Genomic DNA, 22,333 nt, shown 5'->3' on the forward strand with positions numbered 1-22,333 from the left:
GTCTGCCTGGCCAAGAGAGCCTCATGGAGCAGCCTGTGTGGGAGCGGGCTCTTTATTTGGAGCTGGGGCCTGGAGCAGGCAGCGGGGCCCGGCTTGTGCGAAGCAGCAGCGCTGCGTTGGGCACCAGGCCCGCGGCCTGCAGTGTGACTGTGTTGTCGCTGTAGACCGTGGGTGGGAAGGTACTGATGATCTCGAAGCTGGTGGTGTCCACAGCCCTGGGGACGGGGCAGAATGGATCAGACTGAGTCCTGGGCCCAGAGACCCCCTGTAGCTGCCAGCCCCGCCCCATACCCACCTGGCCTTTGCAAGCAGGGTGCGCACATCACCAACAGTGTCCTCGGGCCGCATCATCAGCAGGAAGGCCTTCTCACCGTTCTCAGACTTGATGCGCAGCATGGAGAGCAGAGGCGCTGGTGACTCGGGTGACTCCTGGCTCCTGTGGGCCTAAAGGCCATCAGTGCCCCCTGGTGGCCCAACCCCAAGTTCCTCACCTCCTCACTCTGCCCTCACCTCTCACGCTCAGCAGCCAAGGCTGGTGTCTCCACCACGATCTCCTGGACCTGGGCCGGCCATGGGCAGCAGTTCTGGAAGGCATTAATGAAAGGAGACAGAGTCCTGGGTCCTGCCAGAGACAGCTTTCCCCCCAACCCTTAGAGGGGACCTCTCCCTGGACAAGAGTGGATGAGACCAGTGAGCTAAAGGGGGAGGAAATGGAAGGAAAGCTTTGGGATGCAGCCCCATCATTCCCCTAAGAAACCTTAAGGTCCCTCAGGCTAGTGGGGGAGACACGATGACTGGACTGAAGGCCTAACCCAGCGTGGGTCAGGGAAGGCCTTCCCTTCACCCTAAGCCATGACTAAGGATGAGGAGGCCGCAGAAATGGAATGCAGGGAAAGAAGCCCTGGTCAGAGAAGCCTTCTCTGGGAGATGATACATTTGAGAAAGTGTTAGCCGTTCACCTGGCTGAAGCTGAGAATCAGGTTGAGCTGGAAGAAAGAAAAGGTTAGACAGGGCAAGGGGACCGGCAAGGGATGGTGGGCCTTGAGTGCTGGGATGAGAGCTTGGCCTTATCCAAGAACCACTGGAGGGTTTCAGCAGGGAAAACCCAGATCCAATTTATGTTTTCACACACACATACTGCTGGGGGAGGGCAGCAGGCAAGGCAGGAGTGGGGGTGTCAGGTCAGCGAGAAGCTACCGCAGGTGTCTGAGACAGCCATTCGGGGGCTAAGGCTAGAAAGGTGGGCAGAGGGAAAGGAGAGAAGAGATGGATTTGGGAGGTGTGCTAGAGATGGACAGATCAAACGGACTTGGAGGAGGTAGAGTGGTAGGAAACTGAGGTTTGGTACCTTTCACAGGTGGAGATGCGGGAGGAGCAGCAGGACGGGGAGGGAGGAGGGAGGATGATGTGTTCTAAGGACCAGGAAGGGGAATCCAGGACTGATTTGAATATTCCGGACTGGACGTCGAGGAGGTGGCCTAGTCCTTGGGCTCACGCCTGGCCTAGACTTTGGCTTTCCGCCTCATAGCCACAAGGCCACCAGTCCAGCCCCTCTCTGGGTGCCAGCCCAGAGCCCTCCCCAGACTGTTTTTCAGGAGACAGTGAAACTGCCCTGAGAGCCTCATCTCTCCGTCCAGGCCCTCCTCAGCAGCCCCTGAGCCCGAATCTCCCACAAGCCTCTTCTCGGGCAGGTTGGTCCAGGGAGCCTAAGAAGGCTGGGGGAGCTAGGGCTGGCCTCACCTGCAGGGTGTCTCGGATGGGTCCCCGGATGTCAACCACTTCGCCTTGCCGGATCACAAACTTGGGGAGCCTGTTCAGAAACTTCTCAGGAGTCATCTTGGACCCTGCAGGGAGTGCATTGGGAGCCTTGGCCTGGGAAGGGGCTGTGAGGAATGGATGATGGTGGAGGAGGCTACCCGGAGATCATCCCACACCGTGTCCCACCACCAGGCTCAGCCTCAAGTCCAAGCTAACCTGGGTGCTCCATCCTGTCCGGCAGCTTGTGAATCCTCTGATGGCCCACCACGCGGCCCTCACCTGGGAATGGGTCCAGCCCATTCTCTGGGTAGACCTGATTGCGCAGATCACTCACCTGGCAAGAAGGGTGGGCAGCGGTGGGCCTAGACCTTCAGCCCTGGGCTCCACCCTACTCTTGCCCAAACAGAGGCCTCCCCACACCAGCCCCCGCCACACCCTCCCCCCAGGAATAGGCTCAAGGGACAGTCTGAAGCAATCCCCATTTTACAGATAAACTGAGGCCCCCAAGAGAGCAGAGAGCTGTAGTTCATGCTACTGTCCCCAACCTGGGCCCAGCTTCTGCAAGCATGCCGGCTGGAGCTGCGGTACTGCCATCCCCCCAGAGAGCCCCTCTTGGGAGCCAGCCAGGAAACAAGGCACCACAGTGTTAGGAGAGGGCAAAGCCCCGTCTTGGCATGGACTGCCTCAAACAACCCCGGTCATGACTCACGGTATTCCAAGCCCAGGTGGTGGCGGCACACACGCCCTCGCGTACCCTCACTGTGCAGTGACACACCGCACCCGCCCTCCCCATGCTCCCACCACCACACCCCTCGTCTCACCCCCACCCACCCCTGCCAGCAGGGGGCTGGCACATGCCCTGTCCTTTAGTCCCAACGTTTGTCCCCCATAGCACTGTCTTCCACAACCAACAGATGGCTTCAGGAGCCTCCAGGGCAAGCCAGGCCACTTTTGCATAGAACCTCGGGAACCAGGGCCATCAAGGTATCTTGGATGCTGGGGAGGGGCAGTGGCCCTGCAAGGCTGAAGGCTGTGCCTCCAGGGTGCCAGCAGGGGGCACTGCCTGCTGCTTAGCCTCCAGCCTGCGCCCTCGCTGATGGAGCAACTGAGACCCCTGCAGGCCCCCTACTCCCCTCTCCGCCAGGCTGAGGCTCCCCCTCCTCCCAGAGGTCATCAGACTAGGGCTCCCTGCTGGGGGGGAGAGTGGCTTCCCACCTCAGACTAGGGGACGCCCCCACCCCCTCCAAACTCCTCACACAGGGTGGTGTGAGGAGCAGCCCATCACCTTAAAGGGAACCCCATTGGGGTACAGCCGCTGGAGCTCTGAGGGGAAGAAGCCATCCAGGAGGTCTCTGAGGCAGCGCTGTGGCAGGGATTGAAAGAGTGAGGCCCAGCTGGACCAGTGCCGTGCCCCCTGCTCTGCTTCCCCTCTGGACAGCCAGCCCTGGGCCCTGGATTTACCCAGTGGATCACACTCTGGATGTTCTCAGGGCTCCAGGACTTGGGGGTGGGGAGGGGGGTTGGGGGCACAGTCTGCAAGTTGCACGTGGACTTGGGTACCTATGGAGGGTAGGTTGAGCTGCCCCCCCCCATCACCAGCTAATGGTCAGGGAAGGCAGGGCAAGGCCACCAGAGCGGCCTGTCTCCCCTCCCCACAACGCCTACCTGTGTGGAGGGGTCACGGAAGGGCCGGAAGGGCCCATCGAACATCATGAGGCCATTCCGATAGAGCTTCAGTGGGATGGGCTCAAGGACATGGAGCCGTGCTCCACCAGGCATTGGTGTCACCTGGGTGTCACCGTCTACCACCAGCTCACTGAGATCCTTCAAGCTGGCCAGCAGCCTGTCAAAGTCCACCTCGGGGGGCGCCAGTGAGTCCCCTGGCAAAGAGGATAAACAGTCATGAGCCTCTCTTTGGGCAGCTGCACACTCCAGCAGCCCTGACTTCCATGGCCCCGGCTGGCTGAGCGGTGGCCTTGGCATCTCCGTCAGTGGCCATCTTGCCCGGGGGGAGGAGGGAGAAGACCTGCCCTGCAGAACAGCCGTCTTTTGCTGACTCCTCACTTGTGCTAGGGGCTCCAGACCTCTCGTGCCCCTCTTGTCCTACCAACCCCGATGCTGTAGGGGCTGTAATCGCCCCCATTCTTCACATGAGGAAACCACAGGTTAGAGAAGGCTAATGGCTGCTCTTAATGGAGCAGGGGTGGGATCTGATCCAGCTCCACACCCGTGTCAGCTCTGGGGATCCTCTGGGTTCAAATCCCAGCTCTTCAGCTTCGACCTATGTGACCTTGGTCAAGACATGAAAAGCTGTGCACCACAGCCTCCCCTCCTACGAGGGTCTGAGAAGGTAACCGTGAGAGGGCCCGCTCGGAGCAGGCCCTATGCCGTGCGGGTTATCGTTACCAATTCTTGCCTTGCACCAACGGGCCTCAGGCCAACCTAGAGTCTATGACGCAGGAGTCATTTATCTCCATTTGACACATGAGGAAACAGGTCCACAGAGATGAAAAATGACTTGCCCCAGGTCACTTGGCAAATTAGAGGAGGGGCTGACTTTTCCCACCCATCCGCACCATCAGGAAGCGGGGGTTGGGGTAGGGACACATGGCTGTTGGGGGGTAGGGAGGGATGTTGGGACAACTGCTGGACAGAACACATATGCGGCAGACCTTGGCCTGTGCCACTATTTGTGGGTCACACACCCCTCTGAGAAGCTGACAGACATTTGGGCCCCCTCTTCTGAAAAATGTGTTGCACACACAGGTGTGCCTAAGCTTCAGGGGGCAGTGGGGACAGCCACAACAGACACCAGAACAGAAAGGCTGGAGGGCAGGTGAGATGCTGGAAGGGGCCAGGCGGGGGCCTGTTGTGGGTCCTTGAAGGGATCTAGCTCCCAAGTCCGTCATCCCCTGGAGCGTAGCCCTACAAAACCTCCTGTTTTCACCAGGACAGCAAGGCCCCAATCCCTTTCCTCACAGCAACTGACAGGGGGCTCTGGAGGTATGGGGGCGGGGCGAGGAAACACCGTGTGGCTTTGTTTCCTGTTGCCCTTGTGGCTGCTCAGGGCCCCAGCGGGACTCCTCCCTCCCCTACATCTGCCAGGTGGTAGGGGCTGCACCTGCCCCCCACCTCATTCCAGGGTCCCCTGGACTTCCTGAGACGCCCAAGAAAAACTCACAGAACACCCTAGTCATCCCCGGCATGAGTCAGAACAATAGCAAGGCACTTTTCTCTTTAACAACGAACTACATTCGGGACACACTGGTAAATCTAAAAATGGCATCAGAAAATCTCATCTCCTTGAACCCCTGCCTCTACCCCTATGTTGTTACAGACGGGAAAAGTGAAGCCTAGAAAGGTCAGAGGACTGGGCCCACGCAAACCACACCACGCTGACCAAGGACCACTCAGATACGCTGCCTCAGATCCACTCAGATCCAGCTGCATCCGGGAGCCAAGGCTTTTCCAGGGAGCTGAAGGACACGGGGTGATGGACAGGGAGGGGCCAGGTGGAGGCCCAGGGGAGGATGCCAAGAAGCAACTGGAGGGAAAAGAGTTTGCTCAGAAAGTCAGCCCTGGAGGCTCTCAGCCAGTGGGGCTAGGGGTGGGGAAGTCACCGTGGGGTGGGCCGGGCGGGCGCCCGCGGCAGCAGCCTGCAGGGAGTCAAGGGGCCCCGGATACAACTGCAGCTCCAGGCAAAACAGGCCTGAGAACAAGGCAGCAAGCCTGGCATTGGCACCAAAGAGCAGGGAGTGTGCCACAGAAGCCTGGCCCATTGCCAGGTCACATGGGGTAAGGCAGGTCAGAGGTCTACTGAGGCATTTCCTCTTGGAGCTGCAGCTGTCCCATCCATGGAATGGGGGAGAATAGGAACTTTTGTCCCATCCAGCAAGATCCAGCTGGGGGGGATTGACTGTAAGGACGACTCAGTGAGGGTTATTTCGTGCTGAGCACCTAGAGGCAGGTATTACCGTTCCTATTTTAGAGATGAGGGGACAGGGCCTTGTAAGGTGACATGCTCCTGTTCAGGCAGCTTTCAGGGCCCAGGTGACCCTATGCCTCTATTCTCAGTGACCATGCAGGCTGCCTCTGGGACACTGCTCCCTGGGCTCCCTTTCTAAGGAGGGGTGTGGTGCAGGGAGAGATCATCTCTGAGCCCTCATCCAACTTTGAGCACCCGTAAATTTATTAAACAGGGGAGTGGGAGGGGCGCCTGGATGGCTCCGTGGGTTAAAGCCTCTGCCTTCGGCTCAGGTCATGATCCCAGGGTCCTGGGATGGAGCCCCGCATCGGGCTCTCTGCTCGATGGGGAGCCTGCTTCCTCCTCTCTCTCTCTGCCTGCCTCTCTGCCTACTTGTGATCTCTCTCTCTGTCAAATAAATAAATAAAATACTTGTTTAAAAAAGTGGGGGGAGAGTTGGGGAGGCATGGAGATCAAGACCAAGTTCCTTGGCCTAAAGCCTGAGACCCCTGGGACCTAGGTTCCCCATCCTCCCCTCAGCCTGCTCCTCCATCACTCTCGGGAGCCGTCCTCCCAGGGCTACTGCTTCCAAGCTGTGTGATCCTAGACAAGTGGGTTGACCTCTCTGGGCCTGGGCCCCCTCTTCTATGAAATGAAGACAGTAACAGTCTCTACTTCACAGGTGGCTGTGAGGCTCAGAGGAGGTGCCTGGCAGACGGTGGCCTTTGTTGTCACTGACACCCTACCCTCTTGCTCCCCACCGGCTCAGGGAACCACCTCCTCTGAGAGGCTTTGCCAGGAGCCCCCGCCTCGGAGACTCAGCCTCCTGAGTTCCTGGAGCCCTCAGGCCCACTGGGGAGCATGCCACGTATCCCAGGCCGTTATCCTTTCCTGGTTGCTTGTCTTTCCAACCACAGTGAGCACTCCCTGAACACAGGCTACAGCATCGAGACCTGGGCCTGGCCCGGAGTGGGAGTTCAAGAAGCACATACTGGATCCATTCCTTCCTCCCTCTGTCCCGCCAATATGTCCAGACTGCCCAAGCCCTGCTGGGCCCTGAGAATCATGGCTGTGCCCACACCCACAGTCCTGCCCTCCTCACGCTCATACTTGAGTGAAGGAGACAGGGTGACCGCAATGACCATGCATGTGGTTAGTACCGCTGCAGAGGCCATGGAGCCCAGAGGAGGGCCAGCCCGGGCCGCACTCAGCAGGGGAGTGGTGGGCTGGCTCCTGGCACATCAGGCAGGGCCACCTGCTCCTGCGAATACCACCACGGTGCCCTGGGGCCCTGGCATGCCTGTCCCCACCGCTTCACGCAAAGGCCGGGCAGGAACCAGACTGCTATCTCCAGACCTCCGCGAGGCTGACCCTGCTTGGGGGAGCTACATTCGCTCTGCTCTCAGCGGGGCTGGTGGAACGAAATCAGGCCCTGAGAGTCTGGTCCCTGCCGGCTCACAGCCAATACTCTGGCCTCCGCCGCTGAGCACTGTGCACCCCGTTCCCACTGTTCCCACCTTGCCCTGTGCAGCAGGTCGTGTGCCGGACCATGCAGGCCTGGGCACGCAGGCACCCCCACCGTCCTGCACACAGGCCCAATGCGCTGGCCCCTGTGCCAGGCTCCATGCTGGGCTTTCTGCAGCCTGGCAGGGGCTAAGTAACCATGGCTCGGTCATTGTTCATCCACCATCAATAGCCTGCAAGAACCGCCACGTGCACAATGGCATTCGGTGCTCTCAGCGCCCTGGGCATGAACACACTCATCTCCTCATTTGAGCTCGGAGGGGGCAGGGATGAGGGGGAGGAGGAGCTTAGAGGGAACAAGGATGAGGAGGAGGAGCTTAAGGAACAGGAAAGGGGGAGCAAGGAGCTCAGGGAACAGGGAAGGGGGAAAGCAAGGAGCTCAGAGGGGACAGGGATGGGGAAGGAGGTGCTCAGAGAGGACGGAGTTGAGTGAGAGTGGGGAGCTTTGAGGCGGTGGTGAAGGGAAAGCAAGGAGCTCTCAGCCCTGAGGCTCAACACCTGGCAACGGGTTGCACCAGAGCAGGACCGTCCCTTTCAAATCCCCGCACACCCTGGAGGGCCTGGCATCATAGTTGATGCTCAGTTCACCGGTAGAGAGGGCAGGGAGGGGTGAATAATCCAGCCGGAGGCCACGTCCTTGCAAGGCTTCCCCTGGGCCGGGTCCCCTTTGTGGGACAGAGAACCCTTCTCCCCAGGGCGAGAGTCCTGGTTCTGGACCAGTTACCCCATCCAGATGCCCAGCCCACCTCCATGGCCGCCTGGGGCCTACAGGGAGTGGTGGCCAACAGAAGGAGAGCCAGAGCAACGAGCCAGGGCATCAGGGCCACAGCAAGAGGCTGGCTTCATGCCCCTGAGGGCCCTTGGGGCAGCAGCAGCCTGGCACCTGGGGACAAAGCTAGGGGGGTGGGGGAGAAGACAAGGAGGCGGGGGCAGGGTGTGCGGCGCCAGGAGGAAAAGCTGCTGGAAATGAAAAGTGTTCATTTCATTCCAGAAGAGTGTTCATTGTTCAGCTGGCAGCAAAGCTAATCTGAGGCCCCTCCATGCTGAAGAAGCAGAAAGCAAAGAGGAGGAGGGCACACAGTGGTTTTCACAAGTTGCTCTAGCTTTGAAGCACTGGGCTTCAGAGCCAGCTTATTCTGGGCGTAAACATACAACACAGCAGAGCGGGGGCTGCCCTGTTCTAGGAGTCCACAGAGCCAGGTCCGGAAGCCAGCTATCTGGGCTGACCCCCAAAGGAGCCAGGAGGTCCCCCCTGGCCAGGAGGAAGGCTGCCCTCCAGCTGGCAGGGTCATGTGTGGGGTCCAGGGTGCCATGGTGGCTGACCCCTAGCGCTAGACCCCAGGAATGTTCTTAGAGCATCTGGCAATCGCCTTTCAGGACTTTCCCGCCTACCCGGGAAGGGGTGTCTCAGGGCCATCCCCGATTCTTCCTGTCCGCTCGCTGATGCACGGTCTTCGAGACCATGGATTCCACTTCCTAAGTCTGCCCTGCTCCTCATCCAGGATCACCCTGCCTCTGGACGTCCTCTCATCTCCTGCCTGGATGACTGGGACCACCTCCTAAACGGGCTCCGAGCCTTAAGTCTTGCTCCCTTGGCTCAACAATCTCCAGACTTCTTAAGTGATTCCCATCTATAAAATGGAACAACCCGTGGCTTGTGTCAAGGCTGTTGATGAAAATGCTTTGAAAGCTACAAATATTGTACAAGTGGGAAGTGATGTTTTTAGAAGAAGCAGTGGAGGAGTTGTGCCCTGAGATTTAGGGGGATCTGGCCAAAGCTCAGGCCTGGATGGGGAGGCAGCACTCTCAGGTTGTGAAAGTTATGAAATCAAGACGGTGTTGTCACTTTCCAAACACTCCCCTCGGAAGCCATGCTCACCCACGCTCCCGGGAGGCTGCCTCTGGCACGTCACCGTGGAAAACAAGCAAAGCCCCTGCCTGTGGGGCTGATGACATGCAAGGTCAGTGCCAGATGCTCGGCATCGACCCCGCTGATCCCTTCAACTCCACAGGGAAGAGCGCACCCCCACTTACTGAGGGGGGCCTGGAGGCTCAGAGAGCAGAAGTCACCCGCCCAAATCCCACGTGGAGCGAGCAGTAGAATGGAGACGAGCACCCAGTTCTGACAGCTCCAGAGCCTGGAGAAGTACCTCAGGGCAATCACCTCCATTCTTTGAAGAGAATGGACTTTCAGAAATGGCCAGATCTACAGCTCCACATCTGTGGAGCTCATTCCTCTAGATCAGGAATGGTCAAGTTTAGAAAAAAGAATGGAGGAGTCCCAGAGAAATAGGGCGAGTTCAATGGCTTGGCTACAGCCAGGCTGAAAAAGGAACGCAAAGAGGGGGTCAAGCCTGGCTCTGAGGGCAGCTTCCAAAGCAGAGGACTCGTTTTTCAAAAACTTTGGGATGGAAGACATTTTGTAAACTATGGAGCCCAACACAAGTGAGGTTGTCTTATGTCTCGTATCTCTTGGGTCTCTCAGGCCTTTGAAAGATGAGCAAGCAGGGGGTCTGAGGCAAGACCAGAGGAAGAACATGGTGGCAGGTCAGGTGCTCAGTGATGGAGGCAGAGCCTGTCCTCCCTGCTCCTGGGTCAGTGTGCGAATGAGACTGCCCCTGGACAGCTGCTGGCTGTCACCACCAGAGTGGTGTTGGAGAACTCCCTTTGTAGGAGGGACTGGGGGCAGACCCCCTACTCTACCTGGTTTCCAGAACTTCTTGGCTGTCATCCAGTCCCTCTTGCCATCCTCTGAGTCTGCCTGGTTGTCTGAGCCCTCCTGGTCCGCAGACTCGCCCACCCACTGCAGCCCGTAGTCACCGAGGAACCGCTGTATGGAGAGAAGGAACAGATGTGGGGGGCGCGGTCAGCTCAACCCCCCAGGGAGCAGCCAGCAGCAGTCTGGTCCCCAGCCTCAGGCCTCAGCAACCAGCGCCCACTGGGCAGAAGGGATGGGCCCCTGGGGTCTTGGCTACTTCCTGGCTGGAACGTTGGGAAGCCATTTCACCTTCTAGAGCTGTAGGCTTCTCCCTGCCCTAGAAGCATGTGAGGAGGACTAAGTTAAGATCATTCACATAGAGTGCTTAAAGCACAGTGTCTGGCACCAGGAAGACCTCACTGAAGGCGGCCCCAATGGCAGTGGGGCACCCGGTGCATCTGGCCTGAGTGGAGGAAGGGCAGGGACATGGGCTTATGCAGGACCCAGAGGACTTGGTGAGCCACATGCAGCTTCTCTAGGGCTAGGCCTCCCATCCCCCCAGCCACAGGAAAACTTCTGTCTTGTCTACACTTCCTGTCGTTGCTTCTTCGACTCCCTCTCTCTCCTGACCCCATTCTAGCCCCGTCTCACTACTGACTGGAACTGCTCAGGTGCAACCACCAACGGCCCGGCCCGGCCCGCCCAGTTCCAAACCCAGAGGGTTTCTGTCGTCAGCCCCCCCAACACACGTCTTGTTCCTTCTCCCTTGCGCCCGGCCCGCCGGCCACACTTAAGAGGTCTCACAGGCATTTCAATATGAACTCGTCCTCGACAGCCTTAACTCGTGTCCCCATCTCCCAAACCTCTGTCCCTCCAGATCTCCAGTCTCAGTCTACGGCATCCCTCCACCTGGGCCTCGGCCACGACCCTCAAGGCCTCTGAGCGCCACCAGCGATGCAGACTCGGATCCCTCCACTCTGCCCCAGCACCTCGCTCAAGCCCCAGCCATTCCCCACCCGGCACTCCCCCGATGACTCCAACTGCTCTTCCACAGGCCTCCCCGTCCATGCCTCCGAAAACTTCCCGTGGCCTCCCATCCTGGAGGACAGAATCCAGCCCCGCATGACGGGTGGACAGGCTCCCCCAACGGTCCTTGCCATCTCTCCTTCTCCCTCTTGCTCTCCACGCCCACAGGAGTCTGTGTGGCATCTCTTCGGCCTTGATGCTCATTCCCTGATCACCTCTTTATCCTTCAGATCTGCCTGATGCCACCCCGCAGAGGGGCCCAAACTCCAGCTTGCCCCTATCCTGTCACCCAGCTAAATTCAGAAATATTTCACCATGTGCTATGTGTGTACCCGTGTCCTTGTTTATGTCTCTGTCCCCTTCAGCCTGCCAGCCCCAGGGACAGGGACCACGTTTACATCCCAGCACCTGGCCGGCTGCCTGGTACCCAGAAATGCTTTGTTTGAGTTAAATGAAGGAGGAGTCAATGTGTGAAGGCCACCAACGTGGGAGCCGGAGCCAAGATACCTTCTGCCCTGAAGCTGTGGGCATGGCCCTCACCCCCTGTGGCAGCAGCTTAGAGAAGCCCCCCAGGACCCCCAAACAGCATTCTCAGCAGAGAGTTCAGGCAGCCCTGGGGTAGGGAATAGGCCCCAGGAGCCAAGGGCCCTCCCGCAGCTGTGGCCTGGTCGCTGATTCTGTGGTCTCTGTTAAGATGGGGATTTGGAAGCCAGCTCTGTGAGAGGGAGAGATTTTGGGGGTGGGGGAGCGCCAGTCATCAGGGGCAGGGGGGCACTGAGGAGGCATGTGTACCTAGTACCCTCCTTTGGGCCTATGGTCCCTACAGTTCAAGTCTGGCTTGTGAGTAGATAAGTCAGTAGGGGCAACAGGTGGCACCTGGTGGGTGAGATGCCATGTTCAAAGGCAAGTGATGGCCATGACCCACCAGTAACCACACATGGCCGGGTGCTAAGCTTGGTCCTGGCTGTGCAGCAGTGACCAAGAAGAAAGTAGTCCTCGCCTTGGTGGGAGCTCACAGTCCCACAGGGGAGACTGAGGCCCCCTGGGAAGGGCCCCCACCCCTGATGTGAGACTGACTATGACTAAAGACCCACCAGGGGAAGGTGGAAAAACACTCCTCAAGAAGAGGCAACAGCATGGACCAAGGTCCTGTGGTGGAAAGAGCTCAAGGTGTCCAGGGAACCAGAGGCAGGCCCGTGGCTGGAGCCGAGAGGCTCCCAGCGAGAATGAGAAGGTCAGGGGGCGGGCCCAGCGGGGTCAGGGCGCTAGATCCTCCCCGGCTCTTCAGACTCTGGGTTAGTCCTGAGGAGGGAACCATAGGGCGTGCAGGGGCTGGAGGACCCAGAGCCAGGTCCTGAGGGCCAGATAGCTCTGGGCCAGTGCCTCTCTCACCTCCATCTCCTCAACCTGGCGCTGGAGCCGCAGGATTGTGGTCTCCAGGTCCTGCTGCTGCTGCGTCCTGACCTGGCCTGCGGGGAAAGATCAGCAGCAGGGAGGCTGCCGGACCACCTCTGGCCTTGCCTGTCATTCTGCCCTCACTGTCCTTTGGAGTAGCTGCCCCTTGAGAACTCAAGGGGTCCCCTGAAAACTGCCTCTGGGCCTCTCCTCTGACCTTGAGAGGGGAGGCCCGAACTGACTCTCAGGAGACCCCCCCCCAACCTCAGCCCCCTGAGGCTCCCAAGTGGGCTGTGTTCCTCCACACTTTTGATGGCGAGCCCAGTGCTCGGGGTTGGGCTACGGCTGCACTCTGGGGACTCAGTCCCACAGAGGACATCTTTGTCCTGGTGTATCATAACCACTGTCTGGGCTCAGCTGTCCAGGACCCATGACGGGGTCAGCTTGATGCTCCTGGAGCCCTGCTGCCCAGCAGCCACCGGCCCAGGGGAGGTACCCGGGAGGGCTGACCAGCCGACCAAGAGAGCCTCTTACCCTGGTGCTCCTGGAGGTTCTGCACCATTTCCTCCAGGGCTCGTATCTTCCGATCCTGCAGCAGCAAGACAAGGAGGGACAGGCAGACCTGGGGGTTCTCAGAGCGCAAGGGAGCCCCTTCCAGATGGGAAGACCCAGACTTCTTGCCTCTGTGGAACACTGGGGAGTTTAAAGACCCTGTCCCTGCCCCCCTTTGGCACAGCCACTGCTCCTACCCCTCAGATACCCTTGTGGTTCCACTATGGTGAGGAGAGGCAGGGAGCACCTCCAAGTGCCCCACAGCCAGCAGCCACTGCTACCACCTTGTCCAAGGCTACCGGCCTCACTCAGCTGTAGAGAAGACCCTTAGCCTCTCTGCTCAAGTCACAGGGACCCAGATCAGCCCCAGGCCATACCTAGGGCTTGAACTGGGAGGTTCATTGGGAGAGACGGTTCTAGAACCCACCTGCCCTGGCCTATTATGGTAGTAAACTCACTGACCTCCCCAGCCTGGGCCCTTCCACCGCTCAGACCAGACCCTGGTCCTGTCCCCACCGGGGCCCCACCTTAGACAGCAACTCATCAGTCTGAGACCTCACTTGCCGCTCCAGATCCCGCATCTTCCTGGTCAGGGTGGCCACCAGCTCCGAGTCACGGAACACGGGGACTGCCAAACAGACAAAGTCCTGGAGCCCAGGCCTAGAGTGGAAGCTGAAGTATGGGGGTCCAGTGGAGGGCGATAGGGATTCCCAGAAGCAGAAAGAACAGTAGTAATAGAAGCTGACACTTAGATATTAGAGATTGTCCAAAATACTTTGCCTGTATCAGCTCGTGCTGTCCCCACAGTGCGCCTCAGTTTATAGGAATGCAGCAGATAGGGGAACGAGTCAGCACAGAGGACAAGCAAGCACCAAGATCTGTGTGTGGGCTCTCCGAGGGACATATGGCCCGGACTTCTCAGAGTCAGTTTCATTTTAAACTTAAAAAAGCAAGGACAAGGGTGCCTGGGTGGCTCCGTTGTTAAGCGTCTGCCTTCGGCTCAGGTCATGGTCCCAGCATCCTGGGATCGAGCCCCGTATCGGGCTTCCTGCTCAGCAGGGAGCCTGCTTCTCCCTCTCTGGCTCCTCCATGGTTGTGTTCCCTCTTTCACTGTGTCTCTCTGTCATAAATAAATAAAATCTTTATAAAAAAAATAATAAAAAGGCAAGGACACTGTTCTACAGAGGTATAACAATCAAATGCAGTGCCCGACCCAGATTAGAACCTGGATCAGGAAAAACAATAGCCAGGAGCTAATTTTGGAATATAGGAAATCTGAGCGCAGAAGAGGGGCTCGAGGGCATCTCCGAGTCATCCACATTCTCGGGGGCTGTCCCTGTCCTGTGGGCATGGGTTCCCTTATTCGGAAGAGATACTCACTGAAGCATGTAGAGGTGAAATGTCATGATATCTGAAATTGACTTCTAAATGGTTCATCAAAAAAATACATTGACATTCATACATATGTGTATATGGACAGAGAAAAAGCAAATTAGTGGCAAAATGTCACTCACTATTGCCTCTAGCTGGCAGACATACAGGTGTTCACTATACTCTTATTTTAATTTCTGTATAGGCTAAACATTCTCCAAAATAAAGTCTCGGAAAAGAAACCAAGAAAGACCCAGAGGGGAGGAACGGGCCCTCTCCTTCCCCGGCCCGCTGCCCTGTGGGTGAACCAGGAACTGCTTGTGTCGCCACAGCCATGTGGGCAGACAGGCCAAAGATGGCTCAGGGGAAAGACAGAGAAACCTGAACTTTTTTTTTTTAAGATTTTATTTATTTATTTGAGAGAGTGAGAGAGAGAGAGTGAGCACGAGCCAGGGGAAAGGGTAATGGGAGAGGGACAAGCAGACTCCCCGCTGAGCCCGACTCAGGGCTCCGTCCCAGGACCCTGAGATCATGACCTGAATTGAAAACACACGTTTAACCAACGGAGCCCCCCAGGCACCCCAAAACTTGGCCTTTCAATGATGTCTTTGAGGGGATGGATTAACAACCCTGGAGTTGCCTCCTGGATGTCATGCTATGCGGGACAGTAAGTCCTCCTCAATGTCCGTGCTAGCTGAGTAAGGGATTTCTCTGCCCTGCAGTCAAAGCCCTATAACGGCTCTACGGACCTCCGAAGCCCATCCATGCCTACAGCGTGGATGAGCTCACTGAGGCAGCAGGGGGAGAGAGAGAGAGGTGGAGAGAACCCAGGGGAGAAGCATCCCCACTGAAAAGCTAGGAGGAAAAGAAAAAGCTAGCAAAGAGAGGGAAGAGCCTGGGAGGCAGGAAGAAACCCGAGAGAGTGGCGTCATGGTGGCGAAGAGCCCAGAGCGATGTGAGAAGGAGGGAACGGTGACCCTTGTGGAATGCTGCTGTGCAGAGAAGTGAGACAGGACAGGCGAGTCCTTGTTTGTGACCTCAGTGGGGACAGACACTGGCTGAGAGTAGGGTGAGGAGCAGATGCCAGGGGGAGAGGCAAAGAGCACACGGGACAGCTCCTTAAGGGGAGGAGCTGGTTACTGGGGTTGCTAACAAGTGTGTCCCCAGCCGGGCTGCAGGAGAGCCAGACTTTGTGCCTTCATGGTTGTGGGGCCAGGCTCTTCTGGTTTCCTTTTATAGCCTCAATTCCCTGTTCTATCCCATGGCGGGGTTCAGAGGAGGAGTGTCTCCCCGCTCATAGACAAGGAAATGGGAGGCACAGAGATAGAACATTCCTTACCCAAGGTGTTACAGCTGGTGGAAACTTCTAGTCTTGTCCCCACTTCCTCTGGGCTTGCAGCCGACTCTGACGACTCTGCCCAGGTTTCCCCTGTGCCCGGGCCCATTCCACCCTCCACCGGGAAGCTGCCCAGTGGGCCCCTCTGGGCACCTCTGAGATCGGTGTCACCATGGTCCTTTGGGGACAGTGCAGGCCAGGCGAGGAGCGCTGTCTGCGGGCCAGGGGCTCACCCACAGCAGGCAAGAGTAGGTCCATGCCTCTCTGGGCCTCACCCCCTCCCTGAGACCCTCTCCTGCTGCTGGGGACCAGACCCGTTTTAGGCCTCTGTTCTTACCTTGTCTGTTCACAGGTGCACCAATGCCGCCATAGCAGGAAGGGACAGCGATCTTTTCTTCTGGGCCAAGTCCATTATTCAGCACGTCTGCCTCGTCTTCTGCAGACAGGGATGCCCAGGTCACTGCTCTGGGGCTGAGGCCCAGAGAACACTGGGGCCCCGGGCTCTGGCCCAGATGAAGCAGCCTGTACTCTGTACCCCAAGGATACACGGATAGAACACGTGGGATGTCAGGGAGCAAGGATCCAACCAGAGCAGGCTTTCTTGCAATTCTCCCAGCCTGGCTCCCAGGAGGACCTGAGTAGCCGATGCCAGCCACAGGGTGGCAGCAAGAATGGGCTTGGGATGCAAAGGTCTGAGCCTGTGGTTGGCGGGGCAGCCAAGGGAGGATGGGGCTTCTGGGGGGAAAGGCAGGATGGGCTGGAGGAGGCTGTCAGGGGAAGGACTGCTGGGGTCTGACCCCCATGGCTTCTTGGCACCCACTGGCCAACCCCACAGTGAGTGGAGGGCTTCCCATGTTAGCAGCGACATCTCTGCTAAGGGTGTGGGGCCTCTGAATCAGAGAGCTGCTGGGGGTCCTGTCCTCAGGAAGGCGTGAGGGCCCTGTGGGTGGGCCAGCTGTTCTGACAGTGGCCGCTGTCTTGTCCCTTCTCTCCATCTACACGACCCCAGAGACACCCAAGAGGTGTGAGGAGAGGGGGACATGAGGGCAGAGCCGGCACTTACCATCTCCATAGATTTTTATCCCTCGCCTGCTGGAAACCCGGGCAGGAAGGAAAAGGAAGACAGACAAGTTAGGACCCTCTGGAATGTCATCAGGGGAGCGGCTCCGGCACTAGGGGCCCAGCCAAGCCTAAACGAGATGGAGGCTGGGACTCTGCCTCCTGAGGCAATCTCCTCCCCAGATCCCATCCTTGACCCTGGGGCAAACCAAGGGACAGGCTTCGAGGTGTCCCCTTGTCCCAGTGGGGAAGGGCAGGGAAGGGCTGAACGGAGCGGGGTGGGGGGGGTTGGATGGAAGACACAAGCACTCCCAAGCCCAGCAGCCCAGCCCCGCTATGAAATGGCTGTGGGACCCCAGGCCTGTCGCTCAGCTGCCCTAGATCTCCCTGGCCTTCAAATGACTCAAAGTGGTGTTCAGAAGAGCAAGGAGAGGGGTAAAAAATGCTTCAAAAGGATAAAAGCGGGAGGCAGATGTAAAGGATTCCCCTTACTGAGGGCTCAGCACATGGCCGGACCAGAGAAGCTGCCCATCGGTTTTGATAAACCGACCCCAGAACTCTGTGTACCTGGGGGCCACGCCGCTCCCACCCAGCCCACACCCTGGCAGAGGGCCCCAGGCAGCGTCTGCTCCGAAGTGGTACAGAGAAAGATCCAGTGGTCAGGGAAGGTTATGTAACTCTTGGTTTTTGCCCTAAGACACTAGGAGCCATCCTCCTAGTCCACAGGGGCCAAAAGGCAGAGACACCAACACAAAGATCCCCCCACCCCACCCCCCAACCCCCGCCCCCTCGCCCCTGGCAGGTTCCTTACGCTGGATTCACAGGCTCTGACTGCAGGGGCACTCTTCGGGTCTTGCCAAGGGAGGCCAAAGGTGAGCCCATAGTTCTACTTCGAGACGCTAGCTGTCAGGAACTCCCTGAAAAGAAAGAAGAAAGTCAGTCCTTGGGGAAAAAAGGGACCCAGGGCTTCAGGACCAGGGAAACTTCCTCTTCCATGGTTTCTTTTCCCAGGAAGAAGCACTGTCCAGGGAGCAGCGCCCCTCACTTCTTCCCACCACCCCTGCAGAGGTTTCTGGAAGCAGCTTGGTCTCAGGATCCTTGTGCTTGATGTTGGCCTGAGCCTCTGGATATCCTGTTCTCTGTTCTGATCCTGGAGGCCCCTGGCCTGGTTGGGAAAGGGTGATGGGAGTAGGGGGGTCCAGGTCCAGAGATGGGCCAGGAGCCTGGGATTTTCCCAACTTGTGTCCTGGCTCCATCCTTCAAGGAGCTGGTTGACACAAAGCTCAAGTCCTAGGATCGTGCACTGCAATTGATCGAGAATAAAATAAACAAACAAATAAATAATAAAATAAAAAATAAAAACTACTTAAAATTAAAAATAAAGAAATAAAATCTTAAGAAAAAAAATTTTAATGTGTCTCTTGTGGCTTTTGTTACTATACACTGAGGACACTTATACATGTCTGTTCCCCTCCTTCTCTCTTCTTCTGTTAAGATGAATGCACGTCAGGGATGGAATTAAAGGCCATTACTCTATTCAGTGAATTAAATATATTGTGTGGCTAATATTTAGAAACCCTAGAACCAAAGGACCCCCATCAGGGCCTGAATCAAGTCTTTTTAGGACAAATCCAAGACAGCTGCCCTTTGAAAATGTGTGGCATGACCTCCACCCGGCCCCTGAAGCTGCCCAGCAAAGGGAGCTGTGCCACTGGGAGGCAGCTTCTCTGTCTTCACTCGAGTTTGGGACTCCTGCCCCAGACCTGGCGTTTCCTCACTCCCACCATCGGCCTTCCCAGTCTGCCCCTGGCCTGCCCCAGTCCCTGCCTTCTTGTCCAGGCATCCTTTTGTTTTGTGTGGCCAAGTGTGACAGCCCCTCCTGGTTCCCTGCACGGGTTTCCAGCTAGAGGGATCTTCAGAAACATAAAGCTAATATGTCACCTCCTTTTTTTTTTTCTTTTTAAATATATCACCTCCTTGCTGAAAGCTCCCAGTGGCTCCTTCTTGCCCAGAGAAAAGAAATTCAAAAGAAGAAATTCAGAATTAACAGAGATGATCTGGTCCCTGCCTGCATTTCCTGACCTCACTCTCCCTCACTCCTACACTTAAACCTGCCCGACCTCAAATGCTCCCCTGGCCCAGAACTCCTTCCTGGATTGGAGTCCCCACTCCGAACTGCCCCCTTCCCTCAGTTGAGCTAACTCCTCTTTTTTCTCTTTATTTTTGTCTGTCCTTTAGTCATATGTTAAGTTTTTACTTTTAAATTACTATAGATTCACAGGAAATTAGGAAAATAGTATGGAGGGGATCTGTGTGCCCTTCACCCAGGTACTCCCAACAGTTACACTACATGTCTGTATCCTTTTATGCTTTGTCACCCCCATGGACATTCCAGGTAACCGCTACTATAGTCAAGATAAAGAACTACTCCATCGGGGTGCCTGGGTGGCTCAGTGGATTAAAGCCTCTGCCTTCAGCTCAGGTCATGATCCCTGGGTCCTGGGATGGAGCCCCACATTGGGCTCTCTGCTCAGCAGGGAGCCTGTTTCCCTGGCTCTCTCCCTCTGCCTGCCTCTCTAACTACTTGTGATCTCTGTCTGTCAAATAAATAAATAAATAAATAATTTTAAGAAAGAACTACTCCATCACCACAGAGATTCCCTCACCCCAAGGATCTCCCTCATACTAGCCCATTCCAGTCACACCCATACCATCCTCAACCCTGGCAACCACTACTGTTTTCTTACTTCAGGAATGTTAAATTAATGGAAACATACGGTATTGACCTTTAAAAAACAAACAAACAGCGGGGCACCTGGGTGGCTCAGTCGGTTAAAGCCTCTGCCTTCAGCTCGGGTCATGGTCTCAGGGTCCTGGGATCGAGCCCTGCATCGGGCTCTCTGCTCAGCAGGGAGCCTGCTTCCTCCTCTCTCTCTCTGCCTGCCTCTCTGCCTACTTGTGATCTCTGTCTGTCAAATAAATAAATAAAATATTTTTAAAAAAACAGCTTTACTGAGATCTAATTCACATACTTAACCCTTTTAAAGAGTACAATTCAGTGGTTTTTGGTATATTCACAGAGTTGTGAAACCATCACCACAGTCAATCTTTAGAACATTCCATCATGCTAACAGGTGATGTTCCTTTCCCAGCTAGCACTGTTCTGCATGAGTTTCCTCTGGCCCCAATTACCCCTCCCTTCTCCAAATTCTTATCACCATAACAGCCCCTCAGAAGAAACTAGTTTAAAAAAAGACAGAAGTGAACAAGTGTTGGTGAGGAGGTGGGGAGATTGGAATCTTAGCTGGAGTGGAAAATGGCGCGGCAGCTGTGGAAAACCATCTGGCGGTTCCTCAGATGGTTTCTTTATGGCTCAGCAATTCTGCTCCTGGGGATCTACACAGGATGAAAACTTATATCCACACAAAAACTCACCTACATGTTCACGGCAGCATTATTCATAATATGCAAAAATGGAAACAACTCAAATGTCGACCAGCCAAAGGACACATAAAGAAGTCTGGTATGTCCTTACAATGGAGTATTAGAAAGCAATAAAAAGAAATGGAAGCCAGGTCACCACGTGAATGGACCCTGAAAACATTATGCTAAGGGAAAGTCACAAAACACCACATATTGTTATGAACGCATTGATATAAAATGTCCAGAATAGACAAGTCTAGAGACATAAAATAGATTGGTAATTGCCTAGGGCTGGAGGCCGTTGGAGAGTATATGGTGTAGTTGATAAAGGGTATAGAGTTTCTTGTTAGACAGATGAAAATATCTAAATTGATTGTGGTGGTGGTTGCCCAAGTCTCATGAATATCCGAAAAACGGTTGATATTTCAAAGGGGTGAAGTATATATTATGGGAATTATTATCTCAACAAAGCTCTCTCAGAAAAAAAGGGACCCAGTCCCCAAACCAAACTCAACATCTTCCTTCAAAATAAGCTCCTCCCACTTCCCCCTTCTTAATGCGACCCCATCATCCAACCACAAAATTGTCCTCTCTTTCCTCTTCTCTTAATCCCATCCATCGCCAGACTTTGCAGGTTAAACTCTGCAACGTCTCTCACACAGCTCCTTCTTTCCATGCCCACTTTGGTCATCCTCGTGGGTCTCTCAGGGACCTTCCTTGGGGCTGTCACGATAGCCGGCAAGCGACTTCCTGCTTCCTGTCTCGCTTCAGACCAGCACACTGTCTCCAGATTAATTTTCCAATGGATTATAAGGGACCCCTGGCTTCTGGGGCTGTGTCTCCTCCTTCCTGAGACCCGGGGCAGAGGTGGGTCTGAGGATAGAGCCACGTCTACTCCCCTCACATGGGGGCTTCCAGGGGCTGACTCTTGACTTCCCGCTCAAGCTGGAGACGCCTACAGGTTGGACTGTGTCCCTCCCCTTCAGGCTGGGGCTTTGAGAGGAAAGCTGTGTCCCATGCCCCTACATCTTTAGGACCCAAGTCAGGGCTGTGCTTGACTGATTATATCCTCCAGCAGACCTACGCGGTCCATTTGCACAGTTAACCCCAGGCCCAGTGCTTTCCGGCGCGGACAAGGCCCGGCAGGCTGCACGCCTTCAAGCCTCTCCAGCTGGAAGCGCTCACGACGCGACTTCAGTCACGACCTAACCCCTCCCCGGGAGCTGCGTCGCCTCCTCCTGCCTCCTCCCGTAGCCACGTAGGCGGGGACCTGAAGCCGCTCCCATGACGCGGAAGCCTGCTGGGCCACCCGACCGCAGGACTCGCGGGTCCTCGGGCTCTCGAGGCGAGGGCCCCAGCCTCCGTAGGGGACTCCGGGGCCGCAAAACTTTGGACCGGGACTCACAGCATAGGGCCACAGAGCCGTCCCACGGCGCCGCCATCTTGTTGTCACACGGTTTCCCAGGCGACCAGAACCCGTGCGCTTCTCATTGGCTAATTGGGCGGATGGGGGCGTGCCACAGCCTGTGCTCGAATTCTATTGGCCCACGAGTCTAAACTCTTCGCGGGATACCTCAAATCCCAGAATCCACCACCGTGTACGCCCTCGGTGTCTGGAGAAGTGGAGGGTTAAATTATACCTCCCACTCCCCAACCTCGAAAAAGGAGAGAAGCTGGGGTTAGATTCCCGAAGCCTCTGAATCCTGAATGGGTAATCCGACAGAGCAGCCGTTTTTGCTAAATTTATTTGGGGGGAGATTAGCCCTCTGAGTCTATTGTTTCTGCATCCGATCAGTGCAGTACATCTCGGGGCTTTTTTGAACATGAATTGAAATGATGCCAAGTACTTAATAAATGTTTCCTAAATCCGAATTTCTCTGCTCACTTCGTGACCAGGGATGCTCAAATCCTAGTTCCTTCGTGTTTAAGTTCAGGTGAGACTCCCTTTGCCTTTGGATAAGACATTGACTTTGAGATATTTACCCTCCCCAGCCTCCTCTAAAAAAAGTAAAATGTTAGAAGAACTAGAGGCAGTTTAATTAAGAGCATGGACTTTGGCCTCAGGAGTCCTGGCGCCTGACTTGTGTGTCCTTGAGCAAGTTTTTAGTTTCTTCATCTGTAAAATGGGGATAATACCCACCCCACAGGGTTGCCTTGAGGATTAAATGAAATAATTATTCACAGTAACAACCACAACACCCATACAGAGTAAGTTTTCAAAAACATT

The 22,333-nt window shown here is 56.1% G+C and overlaps 1 protein-coding gene across 2 annotated transcripts; it reads right to left on the reverse strand.

Annotated features, from left to right (window-relative positions):
• Positions 1-47: 47 nt before the first annotated feature.
• On the reverse strand, positions 48-21,562 carry UBXN11 (UBX domain protein 11). 2 transcript variants are annotated; one of them, XM_044236338.1, is made up of 15 exons: positions 21,512-21,562; positions 17,495-17,600; positions 16,688-16,716; positions 15,962-16,060; positions 13,445-13,545; positions 12,900-12,954; positions 12,363-12,439; positions 9,950-10,076; positions 3,424-3,638; positions 3,044-3,121; positions 1,975-2,092; positions 1,741-1,844; positions 511-584; positions 296-436; positions 48-215 (listed from the first exon to the last, which is right to left on the reverse strand). In XM_044236338.1, the coding sequence occupies exons 2-15, from the start codon at positions 17,563-17,565 to the stop codon at positions 53-55; spliced, it is 1,452 nt and encodes a 483-aa protein (XP_044092273.1). In that variant the 5' UTR covers positions 17,566-17,600; positions 21,512-21,562; the 3' UTR covers positions 48-52. The 2 variants fall into 2 exon arrangements, with proteins under 2 accessions (XP_044092273.1, XP_044092272.1); XM_044236337.1 differs by having other exon boundaries at positions 15,962-16,153.
• Positions 21,563-22,333: the final 771 nt, after the last annotated feature.

The sequence above is a fragment of the Neovison vison genome, chromosome 2 (assembly GCF_020171115.1).
Source record: "Neovison vison isolate M4711 chromosome 2, ASM_NN_V1, whole genome shotgun sequence".
In the NCBI taxonomy this organism is placed as follows: domain Eukaryota; kingdom Metazoa; phylum Chordata; class Mammalia; order Carnivora; family Mustelidae; genus Neogale; species Neogale vison.